The 16,816-nt window shown below is 47.2% G+C and overlaps 1 protein-coding gene across 1 annotated transcript in view; it reads right to left on the bottom strand.

Moving 5' to 3' along the window:
* Window positions 1-464: 464 nt before the first annotated feature.
* The window catches only part of LOC119402288 (uncharacterized), a 79,057-nt gene continuing 62,705 nt past the window's right edge, over window positions 465-16,816 (bottom strand). The window contains exon 4 of the mRNA XM_049418581.1: window positions 465-759. Within this exon, the coding sequence (XP_049274538.1) occupies window positions 566-759 (194 nt within the window). The 3' untranslated portion in view covers window positions 465-565. The remainder of the gene's footprint in view (window positions 760-16,816) is intronic.

The following is a 16,816-nucleotide window of genomic DNA, read 5'->3' as shown; positions in this document are numbered from 1 at the left end:
TATGTCCTACCGCAAATCTCAATTACAATGCCAGGAGAATTATTTGCAAAGCTGATTATTGTAATTGTGAACTGCACATTGTTAAATTACAAGAACATACCACCTATGAAAGCCTTCATCTCTCATTTTCCATAACGCATCTGCTATTTCGAGTAATGCCTGCAATCTTGCGGTAATGTACTACGCCAGATATACGCATTTTATTGTTCAACGTTTATTATCCCGAAGGAACATCATTTAAACATTCACAAACGGCCCATGGTACGCCGCTTATTGCTTTTTGGCACTTCGGAAAACCACAGTGCGCGGTACTGTAGAAAAAAATGTATGGACAATGAATAACGGGGCAGTTCTCAACGTATGCATTTTTCAGTGCGGTGTCGATACTACATTTTTCACAAGCATTTATGCAGTGCATTCGATTGTGCGATGATCTATGTGCAGGAGAAACAGAGAACACAGAGTGCAGTAAACGCAAAAATTTATTGTGCACTACAAGAAATTTACAAGAAATTCTTTATTGGCTGTTGCTCTTCTCCATTACAGTAGTATTCCCTGTTTTCTTTTAATTTTGTGTGGAAATTTCTGTCGCATTGATTGTGCTGTGTTCCTCAATTACAGAGCAGTTCCAGTTGTACGGTTTGAAAATTCTTGTTCTGTAGCAACGGCGAAAAAACTCTATTTGGCAATAATCTGGTGGAAAGGTACCATTCGGAAGCCCTTTACGAATAAACATCGCAGCAGTCTTTAGGCTTGATTCTGAAAAGATTAAGTACAGAGGAATGTATTTAGATACTGGACGGCCTTATTTTTAGTAAATGGTAGCATATTGTGGGAAGAAGTTAAAATTGGAGTAAACGGTGCTGTAAAACTTCGAGCGAGGGAAATGATGAAAGACGCATGTGCGGATGAAATAATTTCCTTGAAAAGCCTAAATTCAATGTTGCTAATTGTTTTCTAATGCTCTGCAAAAGTGGCATCGCTCTAGTTAGGTGCAGATTGAAAATGAAACAAAAAATATAGGCGCAGTTGAATCTATCTCAATAAAAAAGATTTAAGTAGCTTTACACTAATGGTGCGAAGACTGAAGGAAGTGCGGAGCTGCGCGGCCTTCGTTTTTTTGTTTTCTCTTTATTCTCCCTCCCTTTCTTTCTTTTTTTTTCTATTTCTTTCTCTTTTGTCTTTTTTCTCTTTAATTCAATATAATTGTTTCTCGCACACTATTCCTTTCCATCTCTTCCTTTGATTTTTATTCCCTCTGTACTTTTTGTTTGCCACCTCTTTCAATCTATCTTTCTTTTCTCTATTTCTTTCCATCTTTCACTTTGATTTCTCTTCCACTCTTTTCTCTCTTTCTACATTTGTTTCTCTCTATTTCTTTCTTGCTCATTCCGTCTATGCTATGATTCACTCTGACCCGCCCTCCTTTATGTCTTCCTCACCCTCAGTTTCTCTTTCTCCCTCACTTTCTTGGTCTATGACTTTTTATTCTCTCTCCACTCTTTCTTTCTCTCTTTCGTTTTCTCGGTTGCTTCCTTCTTATATTTCTCGTTTTCTCTTTCTCTCTTTCTTCCTATTTCGTTGACTCTTTCTTTTTCTCACTTTCTTTCTCTCTATTTCACACTTTGTAACTCTTTCTATGCTGAGCTTCACTCTCTTCTCTCACACATTGCCTTCGCTTCACCCTTACATCTTTCCTACACACCCTACCTTCCCCTTCCCACTGCCTTGCTATACTATGCTATACAAGGCTATGCTAGGGTCTGTTGGCGTTCCTGGATAGATGAGTGGTTATGATGCTTGCTTTTGGATCGTAAGAGCGCGGGTTCGAATCCCGCCTCGACAAGAATTTTTCTGTTTCTCTTTATTTCTATCTTTCTTTCTCTCTCTCTCTCTCTCGCTTTCCCTTTCTCTCTTTCTTTCTATCTCTTACTCTGTACTCGCGGGATACAGTAGCCAGAAGGCTATGGTATCCCGCGCCAGAGAAATCGCCGCACATGTTCTGGGAGCGAAGCAGAACATGAAGAAAACGCCAGAAGCAGAACATGAAGAAAACGACAGAAGAGGAGAGCGGTTCATGATGAATGCCGGTTCATGATGATGGTCATTTCTGTTTCCGACAGACAAATTACGCCGAACTTCAATAGCTGCGCTGCTAAAAAAAAGATATTCTTCATTTACGAACGTTACGATTATGAACTTCGCTCTCAGCCCGCCTGAGACAATTCGGTGCAAGACTCTCTCAACCAGTAGTTCTCAAATTGGGGTCTGCGGGAGCCATTTTAGGGTCCGGGAAACCCACCTTCGAAAGAAAAAATTACACCATCTCCCGCTAAAGGGGACCATGAGTAGATGCGAAGCCGGAGCACTTGCACGATCGCGTTCCGTTGGCGTTCGTTGGGCATGCTACCGAGCTCGCGTCGTGGAACGCGAAGAGCGACGCTACGCGCGTCATATCTTCCATCTAGCCTGGCCGTTAATTCTCACAGGGCGAGCGGGGAACGCGGTCGACAGGCGGGCGAGAGGGGGCAGCGTAGGAGAGGAGAGAGAAGGGGAGGGGACGCGCATGCGCTCGAGCTCATCGCGGCGTTGCGCAGGAGAATTTCGGCATGTCTAGCCCGCGTTTCAGAGGAAGAGTGGAAAGGGGTGGGGAGAGGCGAAGTGGAGAGGGGAATGGGAGAGGGGATAGGGAAAGTGGAGAGGGGTAGGGGAGGGTGAGTGGAGACGGGAAACGGGAGAGGGTAAATGACAGGGGGAATGATGAGAGGGAGTGGAGAGGAGGTGTGCGGAGAGGGTATGCGCATGCGCAGTAAAGTTGGTCACGCCGCACACCACCACCTGATTGAACTCCGCCTTAAGATATTTCGCATCTAAAAGAACCGCGTTTTTTGGAGGCACAATATATCCTGTAACAGCAGCTCCTTTTAATTTTTGGTTCGCTTCAACGCATAACACTTTCTCATTGTGGCGGAGAGAGCTGACTTATGTTCTTCTTCACCATGAGACGGCTGTAAAGCTTGCGTTGCAGTTTTCTGCGACATACGGACGCAATCATATTTTTTTCTAGGCTTGCATATTTGAATATCAAACATGTAGTGTTCCTACTTAAAATAACGGAACAGCATTAAAGCTTCAGTATGGAACTGGCGTCCATCTTAATCCGCTTTATTTTTAACTTCATCCCCCTTTTCTTTCCTGCCCCGGCTCTCGTGCTTCTTCATCTTCTGTCCAAAGGCTCATACCGCTTCACCCTTCCCGCTTTCTTTTAATTGCCCCTCCTGGGGTAATACTTGAAGACATTCCCAATTGAAGCACATTCAACTGATCCACGTTCACCAGTGTACCAGACAGTCTTCAAAATTCCGTTCTGGGTGGCTGTCTTGGTCACAGAGTAAGGCCCGTAAAATTTGGCACTGGAATGTCTTATTCCTTTTCTCACTAGTACGAGGTCGGTGACTTGAATGTCTGGCATGTCTGCTCGATGCCTCTTGTCGAAATTCTTTTTCATTCGTTTTCGGTACCTCTCCTCCTGTGATTTTTGTTGCCTCTCCTCGACAATCTTGAGGTTTTCCAAGAGTCCCAACTCACGGTCTGCCTGCAGAATAGGGGTTTCTCCTGTAGAAGCGTACTGTGGACTGCACCCCAAGCCACTTGTGTAGGATCGGTTATGATGTTTTATGGCTGCTTCTAAAGAACATTTCCATCCACCAGGAAAACTATCGTACATCTTGATGTACTGTTTCACGTCCCGTATGGCACGTTCTGCAAGCCCATTCGCCGCAGGATGGTATGGCGCACAGAACTTGATCGATACATTGTGATCTCGAGCCCATCTTGCTAGCTTTTCACTCTTGAACGCGGGGCCGTTATCGCATACGATTGTCCGCGTAGTTCTAAACATGTCTCTTTCGAGCAGGGTTATGACGCTATTTGCATCTTCTTTCCTGCTCGTGCCGTGACCATCCTGGTGCATTCATCTATGGCCAGCAGAAAAGCTTGCGTTTTTCTGACTCCTTCCCGTTTCTTGTTAAGTTCGGCGAAATCCAGGTGAACTACTTCAAAAGGCACGTTCGAGTGGCAAGGTAGTATCATGGTGTCCGTAGGCTGTTTATACTTGACTTTGTGTAATTGACACACATGGCATGAACGAACGTACTGACTGACGTCTTTCTTCATGTGAGGCCACGTAAACCTCTTGACCAACTTGTTGTAGGTACGCCAAAATCCGTCGTGTCCTCCAGATTCTGGGCTATCGTGGTACAAGTAAAGCACTTTGGAAACAAGAGTTGGTGGGACTTGATACCGACCTTGAGTAAAAACCAGTTGTTCTGAGCCTTCCCACAGCTTCACCTCATTGATTTCTTCAGATTGTTCTGTGTTGTTTTGTACCATCAATCTTGATAGAGCATCTGCATCGGTTAAAAGCGGTCCTGGTCGGTGCGAGATGGTGAAGTCAAATTGCTGCAAGTAATTCACCCATCTGGCGATACGCCCTTTAGTTTCGGTCATATTCAAGAGATGAGTGAGTGCCTGGTGATCGGTGAACAAAGTGAACTTCGTCCCTTCCAGGTACGTGCGGAAGTAGTCAACGGCCTTCAGAACAGCCAGTGCTTCCTTTTCCGTAGTAGTGTAGTTTGTTTCAGACGGCTTGAAAGTGTAACTGTAGTAACCTACTACGTGTCGCTTTTCTCGGCCAGATGCTTCAATACATTTTTGATACAACACTGCACCAGTCCCATAATGTGAGGCGTCAGTGTTCAATTCAAAGGGTAAAGTGAAGTCTGGTATGCGCAGAACTGGGTCAGAAGAAATTCTGTGCACCAAGTCACGGTACACTCTCTCACATTCGTCACTCCATTCAAAGGGAACTTCTTTCTGCGTTAAGCGCGTGAGGCATCTAGTTTTGACAGCAAAGTCCTTTATGAAAGATCGGAAATGTCCTGCCAATCCCAAAAACACGCAGTGAATGGACGTCATATGGTTTCTTCAACTGGGAGATCTTCTCGACGGACTCTTGTTTTGTGCTTTTGGTGTTCCCATCGAAGACTCTTCCAAGAAACACAACTTTTTGTTGAAAGAATGCACTCTTCTTAAAATTAACCTTGAGATGTGCCAAGCTCAAGGCGTTTAACACCTGAGACAGATGGTCCTGATGCTCAGCCTCTGTTTTGGAGAAGACTATAATGTCGTCTATGTACACATTACAAAAAACACCAAGGAAAGGCTTTAGGACGTCGTTCATGATCTTCTGGAACCACGCTGGCGAGTTTTTCCAACCGAAAGGAAGCCGGTTATATTCGTAGAGATCGAATGGCGTGATAAAAGCGGTGTACATTTTTGTTTCTTCGGTTAGTGGGATCTGCCAGAAACCTTTGCATAAATCGATGCGGGAAAAATGTCGGCAACCCCCGGTCTCATCTATAATTGTGTCGATCTTCGGCATAGGAAATGGTATGAGGTCTGTCTGACGATTGAGAACCCTGTAGTCGGTGCATAATCTGAAGGTTCCGTCTTCTTTCGGTGCGATCGTTATGGGAGAAGCGAAGGGTGATACCGAAGGTCGTATGATATCAGCATCTAGCATCTCCTGCAACTCTTTCTTGAGCCACATCTTTCGCTCCCTTGACATATTGTAAGGTGCTTTTCGGATGACGGTCTTGTCAGCGAGTTCGAAAGGAACCTTGTGCGACTTCATCGCCTGAGGATAGCTTCCTATGCATACAAGTTCAGGGTAGGTCGTTGCGATATCCTCCGCGCACTTGACAACTCGTAGATTATCTTGTCTACCCTGATATATCTCGTTCCTTGCTACTCCTTCGACTAGAACCACATCGTCCCAGTACACATTGATCTTTAGCTTCTTTATATCTGGTCTTGATAGCAAAAGTCGTACGTCACCCCCTCTATCACCAACACTTCGCTCTCTATTTTCTGACCTTGGAACTCGATGTTTACAAAGGCCCACTGATCATGCAACGTTACTTTTCCATCATAGCCTTGTACTCGTAGGATTCTTCCACTATGCAAGCGACTTGTATCCACCAGCTTGGCATTTATAATGGACACAGAAGCACCGCTGTCTACCAGAGCCATCATATGTTTGTTTCCTACTTTGACGGGAATGTGAAGTAGGCTAGAGCAACTTAAATAAACAGTCTCATTTGGAGTCATCGGGTGGGACTGATCACCCTCGTTTGTTAGTTTTTTTCTGTCGAATACTCCTGAGCTTCAGTGTCGATATTATTCACTCGACCTCTTGGAACGCGCCAGGGCAAGTTATCTGTGCTACTTGCGAGGTGGCTCGGTTCTCGCTGAGCGCGGCTTGACCAGTCCGCTTTACTCCGACTGAAACAGCTGCTTGACTCGGCGGTTATGCTTGTTTCCGAAGCTGATGGTATGTTCTGAAGACACGCGAGGAGGTCATCTAGAGTTTTTGGCGACAGTATTTGCACTTGCTTCAACACGTTAGTGTGCAATCCATGCATTATTAAGGCAACTACGGCTGTAGACGGAAGCAAAGGCTCAGCCAGCTTTAAAAGACGGCGTTTCTCAAAGAAGTACTCGACAAGGCAGCTTCGCTCAGACTTGAAATTAAGCGCTGTGTTCCATTTTTCTACTGGATTGCTTCGGAATGCAGTCAAAAACTTTTTCCTCCATTGGCTCCAAGAGTCGTCACTATCTTCCAGAATCCATGTTTCATACCACTTTCGCGCAACACCTCTCAAGTAAACGCGCATGTTGGTGATTTTAGCCTCATCAGAGAGCCACTTGTTTTTTCCAGCGGCATATTCGTAGAAATCAAGCCAACTTTCTGGACTTGAAGACACACCGTCGAAGGCATCAGGTTCTACGAATTTAGGCATCGGTTTCTCAGCATTCAGAGAGCTTATAAGAGATGTCATTATTTCGTTTTGTTGAACCATCTGTTCCTGTTGCAGCTGAAGAGCTTTCAAAACGAGGCTCACCTCTTCTGTCGAAGGTCGTGATCCCGAGTCTTTTCGACGCGCTGGTTCAAGAACTAGGTCGTTGAAGGTCGCCACACGTAAGTTCACTTTCACAGCACCTTTCTGTCGTAGTTCTGTAGTGTCCACGGCTGCCTTTTCCACAACCAGGTTCACGAGTTCTTCCGAGCTGAGCTCACGAGGTAGGTCTACCGCTGCTTCGTCTTGAACTTGGTACTTCGAAAAGATGATCTTCTCCTCGGAGGTCTCGTCAATGAAGAACGTCACCCACATGATGGCTTCGATGGCCGGCTGCGCCAAAATAATGTAGTGTTCCTACTTAAAATAACGGAACAGCATTAAAGCTTCAGTATGGAACTGGCGTCCATCTTAATCCGCTTTATTTTTAACTTCATCCCCCTTTTCTTTCCTGCCCCGGCTCTCGTGCTTCTTCATCTTCTGTACAAAGGCTCATACCGCTTCAAAACATAGCTAGAAACAGCTTGAATGGCGCTGCAGATGTCGCAACTACAAGCTGTTGACATTCAATTAGCGTGGCAGTTTAGTTTCACCATTCTTAGCGAGGGAGAAATTAAAGGCACCAATTTCACCCTGCAGGTTGTGTTCATTGCTGACCCGCCAACCATTTTTTATCTCACTGTAAGGGATTCCTATCGAAAAAAAAGCGTTGCCAGTCCCTCCCAGTGCCTTTCAGCGCACTGGGTGGCATAGGAAACGCTGTACAGTGTGGTCCAGTGTACTACAGCGCGCTGGGAGGCACTGGGACAGACTGTACAGCGGGGCCAGTGCCGCCCAGTGCGCTGAAAGACGCTGGGAATACTATACCCAGTGGCCTAGTGTCTTACAGCGCACTGGGAGGCACTGGCCACGCTGTACAGTGTTCCCGCACACTGGAAACATTGGCAGCACCTTGGAAAAAACTGGGGGCGCTGGGTGGAATTCATATAAGATTTGGTATTTGGTCGCGAGAAGTCGAAAGAAAAACTTATCGAATACCTTGAAAATATTATTCTATTCTGTGCCCTACACATATCTAGCTTTAGTTTTGTTAAGCGACGGACGTACGTATATGCTAATGCTATCATCTGTCGAGATGATTGCATTGAAGATTTCTCTGAAGTGTGTGATCGAGTGTCGTAAATGTAGTTCATGTAACTACATCTAAAGAACTTATCTGTTGCAATATGACATTAGTATTAGTCTGATAATACCATCAACCTACTCTAGCAGCCAGTCTAGTCCTTCCATATGGGCTCGTACCGCTGAAAGCCGACGTCACCGGCAACAGTGGGCCAATGTAACGCTCAATGTCGGCGTTTTAAACATCTGATTCATGTAGTCGAAGGTGCAATTATAGCCTCGCTTGAGTCAGGCATGATCGAAACTAGATGTGAACGGTTATTAGATTCTTCATATCTGAATATCCACGTTCATCACAGCGATCGTGGCGCACAGAGTACAGCTCTAAGCCTAACGGTCGGTTCGGCTAGGATGAACTACTGCGGCTGTAAGTAGGCGGAACGTAAACAAAAAGGACAGAAAATATGTTCATTCAGCTGACGAAGGCTAACCTGTTCAGTGTGCAGGTTAGATGCACATTGTTTTTTACATAGGTATGGCTAACTACTTAGCAAGTCAGTGCGACTACTGCAACACATCTGCGGTTACGCCAAACTTTTTTTGCGGCAAAACGTGCAGATAGACGTTCTGATCCTGGGCAGGACATGGCAAACAAATCAACTACCTTCTCTTAGGTTCTCGCGAGCACCAAGGGACTGAAATCTGCGTTTCGAAACGAGAAAAATGAAACTACTGGCTACCGGAAGTAGTTATAACAACAAGAAAAAAAGAAACCGTTACCGTCTTCCAGGTGCAGTGCAGCGGCAACGTTTCAGATGAAGGATGCACGGTGCTTCGAGGTGGTGGGTTCGACTCGCTCGCTCGTGTTTTTGTTTTTGAGCTTTTTTTCTCGCAGCGCTCGCGTTTCAGCCCTAATTACGATCCCAAAATTGACTGATGAACTCTTCCATTACCGACATTTGGCATTTATTGTCTTTGGCGAGTTTGTAACTATCAAGACGTCAATGCCATATCAGCTTATAAAGCAACGCAAGTCATTCTCTGAAGCCCTAGAGGCAGCAAAATCTTCGTGTTTTTCCACATTAAACCGAAACTCAGCGAATGAGGATCCGATTAGCAGACCCACATATTATCACTGTGTTTGTTCATGCGCAGTCGCACACAGTTGAAGCCATACTCTGCGCGCATGTGCGTGTGCGTGTGCCCGAGCTTGCAACATGGTAATTGTGGGGACCTAAATCAGTGGCATAAGTGAGAAGAAAGCCTCAGAAAGAAACGGCTGACCTGGTTCGTCGCGCAGCACAATGCAGGAGTAAACAAACCAGCTGTGGAGAACTTCCGGCTGACATGCGTATGACACAAAAAAATTGCGGTTCACGGGATCTTCTGGATGCCTTCAGATAGTATGCGAGAGATTATTGGTCAGCTGCCAGCTCGTAAAATATTCACGTGCTTCGTAATGCCAGTAGCCAGAAAAAGAGTGTTCCACACTAGTCATCATGCTTATTAGTGGCACTGACTAACACTCCTAAGTTTAAATGCACGTCGTGTATACCCCACAAAATGTGTAAAGGAGGATGACCGCCACCGTAGCTCAGTGGTTGAACATCGCGCGCGTTACTCGAAAGTCGCAGGTTCGGGTCAGGCCGGCGGCAACTTATCTTTTCGTTCGCTTTATTTTCTTCACATTTGCATCACAATTACTACAAATAACATCCCATATACATTCCTTGGTTTTCTTGTCCTTCAGTTCTAATTAATGTTTCGTCCAGCAAAGCAAAACGAGCCTATAAAATTCCCCTTATAAAGATGTTTAAAAAAATTCCTCTTCTTTCATTCATACATAGGTCTCGTTCTGGGAGACCGGATGCCTTCAGGTAGTATGAGAGGAAGTATTGTTCAGGTAGTATGCCAGGAATGTTTTGAACGAAGATCTTGGGTAACTCGGCAGCACTTCCTTTCGGCACAACCCTTGTTTCTGCGTAGTGGGTGGGGTAGTCAACAGCTACGACGATCCATTTAATATTGCGATAGCAATTATATGGGCACTCTCGGCTGAGTTTTGCCGTCGGCGTCTGTCGACGCCGTCATGTCCAGGATATGTATATGTATGTATATATATGTACAAAAGCCACAATGAAAAATAAAGCACTGAGGTACCCGACCATGGATTCGAACCAGCAACCCCTAGATCTCCAACGCGCTGCGTTAGACAACTCAACCACACGCCATGTATGCGCCGGTGAAATAACGGCGAGCTATTTATATACACCTTGTACCGCTGGTGCTAGGCAACTCCCGTATGAGCGTGGGAGTGTATTCTATCACGCAACGCTCTTGCGTTGCCCTTGAGTCGCGCACGACAAAGTGGACCTTTTCTGTACCCACTCGTGATGCGGAAGGAAAAAAAAAGAAAGAACACCGGGAACACCTTGCATCAGACGGCCCCGTGTGGCTGGAGACGCAGGGAGTACTCCACGCGCAACAGTTTAAAAGAAAGGTCACAGTCTCGCCGCAAGGGCGAAGCAATGAATGCGATAGCAAGAAATGGAAATGTCACACGAAGAACCAGAAGCAGCTCGATATTTGCAGCGTACTGCTGAAGCACAAAGAAGGATGCCCTAAATGAACGCACAGTCATGCACAGCGCAAGCGTGAACTAAAAACTGAAGAAATATCTAAGGGCGTCTGATTCTCCATTGTCGACACTTGCAGACGCAGCGCTCCTAACTTTCTTTCATTTCGAATACTGCCCTTGAGACGCGCACAGCAAAGTGGCCATTTTCTGTACCCACTCGCGACGTGGAAGGAAAAAAAAAAGACAAAGAACACCGGGCACACCTTGCATCAGACGCCTCCTGTTGTAGGAGATCCAGAGGGCCACTCCACGCGCCGCAGTTTAGAAGAAGAAGAAATATCTAAGAGCGTCTAAATTCCAAATTTCCCCACTTTATTCTCATTAACAGTTTTTAAATAACTTTTCTAAGCTACCCGATTCTTCGCCAATCCCCCTGAGTGGGTGTGAGCCAGCAGTGCAGGATCTACATCTAAATCTGCATCTATTAACAGCCGGTTTCATGGCCAATCCCCCGTAGTGGGTAAAAGCCAAGTATTAAGGGTCAAGCATGCAAGCAAGCAAGCAAGCAAGCAAGCGTCTGATTCTCCATTGTCGACACTTGCATCGTGTTGCTCAAGCGCATAGGCGTAAGAACTGTGACAGTTGTTAGTTCGCGCTTGCCCTGTGCATGTCTGAGCGTTTATTAGATACGAAGTATCTTAAGGCGGAGCTCAATCCGGTGGTGGCGGTGGTGGTGGTGGTGGTGTGCGGCGTGACCACCCTTACTGCGCATGCGCATACCCTCTCCGCACACCTTCTCTCCACTCACCCTCTCCCCTTCCCCTCTCCACTATCCCTCTCCACTTACCCTCTCCCCTCCCCTCTCCCCTCTCCCATACACCTCTCCTCTCCCCTCTCCCATACCCCTCTCCCCTCCCCCTTTCCACTCTTCCTCTGAAACACGGGCTAGACATGCCGAAATTCTCTCCTGCGCAACGCCGCGGTGAGCTCGAGCGCATGCGCGTCCCCTCCTTTCCTCTCTCCGCTCCTACGCTGCCCCCCTCTCGCCTGCCTGTCGACCGCGTTCCCCGCTCGCCCTGTGAGAATTAACGGCCAGGCTAGATGGAAGATACGACGCGCGTAGCGTCCCTCTTCGCGTTCCACGACGCGAGGTCGGTAGCATGCCCAACGATCGCCAACGGAACGCGATCGTGCAAGTGCTCCGGCTTCGCATCGCCTCATGGTCCCCTTTACCGGGAGATGGTGTAATTTTTAGGGCGTCCTTCTTTGCGCTTCTGCGGCACGCTGCGAGTATCGAGCTGCTGCTTGTTCTTCGTGTGACATTTCGATTTCTTGCTATGGCACTCATTGCTTCGCCCTTGCGAGGAAACTGTGACTTTTTCCGGAAGTTGACGTTGAGAACGTCTCCAGGAGGCCCCTCCCGATTTGCTGAAAAGGTCGGCGAGCTGGTTCGATCGGCTGAAGAAACTCTGCTGGTCTTGTGTGTCTTGCGAGGCTGACAGTTTCGGTATGTCCTCACGTAGCGAGCGACGTCGGCGTCGAGGCGTGGCCAGTTGTGGTATTTCTGTATTCTTGCGAGCGTGCGCCAAACACCGAGTTGCACAGCTGTGGTCTTGTTCCTTAGGGCGTGGAGGACTTCTGGTCGCAATGCTGAAGGCATCACGAGAAGGTAGTTGGATTGAAGTGGCGAGAAGTTTTTTAGGAGAACGCCGTTTCGCAAAAAAAAGCCAGGCCAATTCTCGCTTTACTATGTTCGGATCAACGGCGGCCATGCCCTCGAGGTAATACGCAAGGCCCCTGTGTTCCGGGTCGGCTCGCTGTCGTTCAGCGACGTAGCCGGCAATTATGCTTCCCAATAAGTACTCATCATCCTGGTTACAAGTTAGAGCGCGGAACTTCTTACACAGACAAGGACGCACGACAAGCGCAAGCGCTTACTTCCAACTAAGTTTAATACCAGAGGTCGGGAATATATAGAGTGAAAGAGAAAGAAGCAAGAACTGCACCCAATCGCCTGATCATAACAACACGTCTGGGTTACACTGCATTTTCACCAGCGGCCATCGAGAAAACGTATTTTCTTGGGGATACGAGAACGAATGGTATGGTGACACACTCGTAATCCCCGCAGTTCATTGCTGCAGCTTCTACATTCTCACACATGCACCGGTCCTTGTCTCTAAACAACACTGCTCTATTGTCAAATAACGGTGTACACCCACATTCCTGGCAATGTTGCACCAGATGCCCTTGCCTTCCTTTTGTCACGTTGTCGCTGTGCTCCCTTAAGTGGTTGTTTACGCATCTTTCCGCCTGGCAGACGTACCTTCTGCCACACGACAGCGGTATCCTATACATTGCACTCTCGGCCCATGCAATGAATCTGTTCTCGTGCTGGGCATCATCCTGGTCTTCTTGCGGCGGTAGAGCGACGAGGGCACGAGGCAGGCAGTCAGTGTCAGAACGTTTTCTTCCGGACTTGTAAACGACGGCAATGTTGAATTCCTGAAGTATCAGACTACACCGTGCGAGGCGACCTGAAGGGTCTTTCAAGTTGGCTAGCCAACACAAGGCGTGGTGGTCGCTCACAACTTTGAAAGGCCTGCCGTAGAGGTAGCGGTGTAACTTTGATGTAGCCCAAATGATGACAAAGCACTCCTTTTCGGTTGTGGAATAGTTCGCTTATGCCTTGGAGAGCGACCGGCTAGCATAGCTGATATTCCTTTCCAGTATGTTAGTCCTCTGCACAAGGACGGCGCCGAGTCTCACGCTGCATGCGGGGGTGTGGATTTCCGTATCGGCGCATTCGTTGAAATACGAAAGTATTGGGGGCGTCAGTTGGCGTCGTTTCACTTTTTGAAATGCTTCTGCATGCACAGTTTTGCACTTGTATTGCACGTCCGTCTTCTGGATGTGTGTTAGCGGCTTGGCGATTCTTGAAAATTCCTTGACGAAACGTATGTAATAGCCGCACAAGCCGAGACATCGGCGTACAGCCTTCTTGTCGATGGGTGGTGGGAAGGCAGCGATGGCAGCTGCTTCCCGCGGGTCTCCGCGAACAGTATTTCTAAAGACGTGGCCCAAAAACAAGAGTTTCTAGTACGAGAAGCGGCACTTTTCTAGTTTCAAGGTGAGTCCGCAGGTCTTGATTGCTTTAGGTAAAGCTTCAAGGCGCCAAGGGTGTTCGTCGACGAGGCAAGTCTGCCACTTCAAGCCGGCCAGTACTGCATTCACAACGCGTTGGAAAGTTGTAGGTGCTGCATAAAGACCAAAGTGCATGACGTTGAACTCGAAGAGGCCGCCTGGTGTTCTGAAGGCAGTCTTTTCTCGGTCTCTCTCGTCGATTTCGATTTGCCAGTAGCCGGTCTTGAGGTCCATCGACGAAAAGTAGTTCGCGTTGTGGAGTCGATCCAGGGAGTCGTATATCAGTGGGACAGAATACACGTGCCTACTCGTGACTATAGTGTACTAGAACAATTCTAGTACACTATACTCGTGACTTTGTTCAGGCAACGATAATCGACGCAGAAACGTAGGGTTCTGTCCTTCTTCACTAACACCACGAGAGACGTCCACGGACTCTTGGACAGCTGGAACATATCGTCGCGCCTGTTTCTATAGGGCTTTGCGTTTTTGCGTCAAAGCCCTGTACGGGCTCGGGTGCAGCATACGGCCATAGCATACGGCCAGCATACGGCCAGCTTGTCGAACTTTTGATGACGACCAGAAACATCCTTCTGTTACTACAAAGGCATCGGAGTTGCTGCTCTTGGCGAACGAGAAGACTCGGATTGCCGTCGAAGGAGGGCTGACGTAATGGGGACGTCGTTGTAGTTTCGTCAATATCTGAAAGGGTAAACGCAGCGCTTGCGGCCTCGATTTCTTCGATGTAGGCAATCGTCGAGCCCTGCTGAGGTGTCTATTTTTGGCTAAAGTTCGTTATCATCACGCCCCCTGTTCCTTCATGCAACCAAGCAATCCCTTTTGCCAAGGAAATGTCACGGTCCAGCAGCAAACGCTGATCGCTCTCGATGACGCCTTCACTGCTGTCAGTTTTCGGTGCCGACCGCAATTATGATGCTGGAGCGAGGCTGAACGGCGTCTTGATTTTCCAGCAACTTCATGGTACGATGACAGCGTCTTTTATCAAGAAATGTCGCTTTTTCCGATGATTAATTAATTAATTATATAATTAATTGTGTTTATTCACAACAAGGTTGCGGGGATTACCAGGCAAAAAAGCTGCATTGAGCAGTTTGAGGGGAACCTGGCCGCCTCATGCGCTGGGCAGCTTCAAAGAGGTCAAACAAACACCCGGTATACATAATGCATATACTAACTATAACAGAAAAACAGTAAACATCCACGGTCTGAATAAATAAACAAGGTTATTGTGGAAACATTTGAAAAAAGAAAAGCGGAAGAAAAGAAGCGAAGTGCGAAAGACACAGAAAAAAAAACTGAACTGATGGCAGCACAAGCAATCACGTAAATACGCCGCGATAGGTTATGATAGGTTTAGTGATTTGATTCTTAGGTCAATTACGGCGCTGTGATAGTTTAAGAAGTCCATGCCAATTATGACATTCCTGGAGGTACGTTGAATGATTAGGAATCTCGCAAGATAAGTCCGGCTAATGGTGACTATCGCTACGCAGACTACAGCCGGCATTATTAGATGGTCTCCAGCGGTTCGGATTTTGGGGCCTTCTCAGGCAGTCTTAAGTTCCCTGAACTTCGCGGCGATCTGCCCACTGACGTCGCGATGTTGGCTCCAGTGTCGACGACGAGAGCGGTGACGTCGAGGTCACTAGTTCGTCTTCTTGCGTTGCGGCTGGGTTGCGCCGACGGATCACGGCTGCGCTGGCTAGTTTCGCAGCTTTGTTTCGTGTTTGCGCGCTCAAGCCTAACAGCGATTCTAAAATAATCTGAATGTTCTCAGATATTGGCGCGCGATATGCACAAGGCAGTAATACACGTGGAATGGGGCAGTAGCATAAAACAGAAAGAAGCGCCTGTGGCAATATTTTACAGCGAAAGCTGTTATGAGATCATTTCACCGGCCGTTTTTGGTGCCGTAGTTGTCCGCCGCAGCCGCTGCCGGTGTCCGTAACCAGTATCGCTCGAAATAAGAAAAAAAACTAAATAAGAAAAAAATTCCAGGATGGAACGAGGCTCGAACCTGGGCCCTCTGCGTGGGAGCCTAGTATTCAACCTCTGAACCATGCCGGTGCTCGAAACTGCTTTGCAAAAAGGTCCTATACAGGCTTCATGTCGGGAAGGAGCCACATTAGCATATGCAATATAGCGTGGTAGAAGAGGAAAATAAGCACCAAGCGTCGCACAACGCGAATTATGTAACCAGGCGTCATACAATGCGAATTGCGTGAGTAGGTTGTTGAATGCTTCCAACCCATTACAAAGAGCCCTGCCATAATTCTTCATCGTCATCACGCACATCATCAACAAAGTGCGCATAATGCCTTACATGCGTTTAGCAGGTACCACGGCTGTCTGTAAAATGACGAAAAATGGCACAGTGCCTACTGCCCTACTTCTCAAAAATTACAATGATTTATAGCGTAGTGGATTTCTCGCAAGTGCACTTCTGTTGGTTGCCAAGGAAGCCCATAAGGCTCCCATGATCCGTTTCCTCAGGGTCTCAATAAAGTCAATTCTCTCTCTCTCTCGCTCCACGTTTCTCCGGTTAAAGTGTGTTATAAAGCGTGGTGGGACAGTTAAATAACGACCGGGCGTCACACAATATGCATTACGTAACTAGTGGGTCGTTTAAAGCTTCCAACCCATTACAAAGGGGGCAAACATAATTATTCATCGTCATCAACCGCCGCATCAACAAACTGCACATAATCGCTTACATATGGTACCTCGCTTCTCCGCAGAACAACGAATAATGTCGTGCTTGGTGCTTCCAAACTTCCCAAAAATTACGCTTTGTGGCGTAGTGGGTACGTTGCTAATGTACCTGTATTAGTAGCCACAGGAGAGTTTATAACGCGCTCTAGAAAAGCCGCTCTTCCAGCTTTCGCTGTGACTGTGCTGCGCTTTCCGCGCAGGCCTGGCGTTTTTTGTGGCGTATTGCATTAGTTTTTTGCTAAGCGATGTTACAATTGTAGGTATCGATAAATCTGCAAGTCAGTACGCTCGCAAGGCTACAGCACTGGCATATCGTCAC

The sequence above is a fragment of the Rhipicephalus sanguineus genome, chromosome 8 (genome assembly GCF_013339695.2).
Source record: "Rhipicephalus sanguineus isolate Rsan-2018 chromosome 8, BIME_Rsan_1.4, whole genome shotgun sequence".
Taxonomy (NCBI): Eukaryota; Metazoa; Arthropoda; class Arachnida; order Ixodida; family Ixodidae; genus Rhipicephalus; species Rhipicephalus sanguineus.
This window is presented reverse-complemented; position numbering and strand designations above follow the sequence as displayed.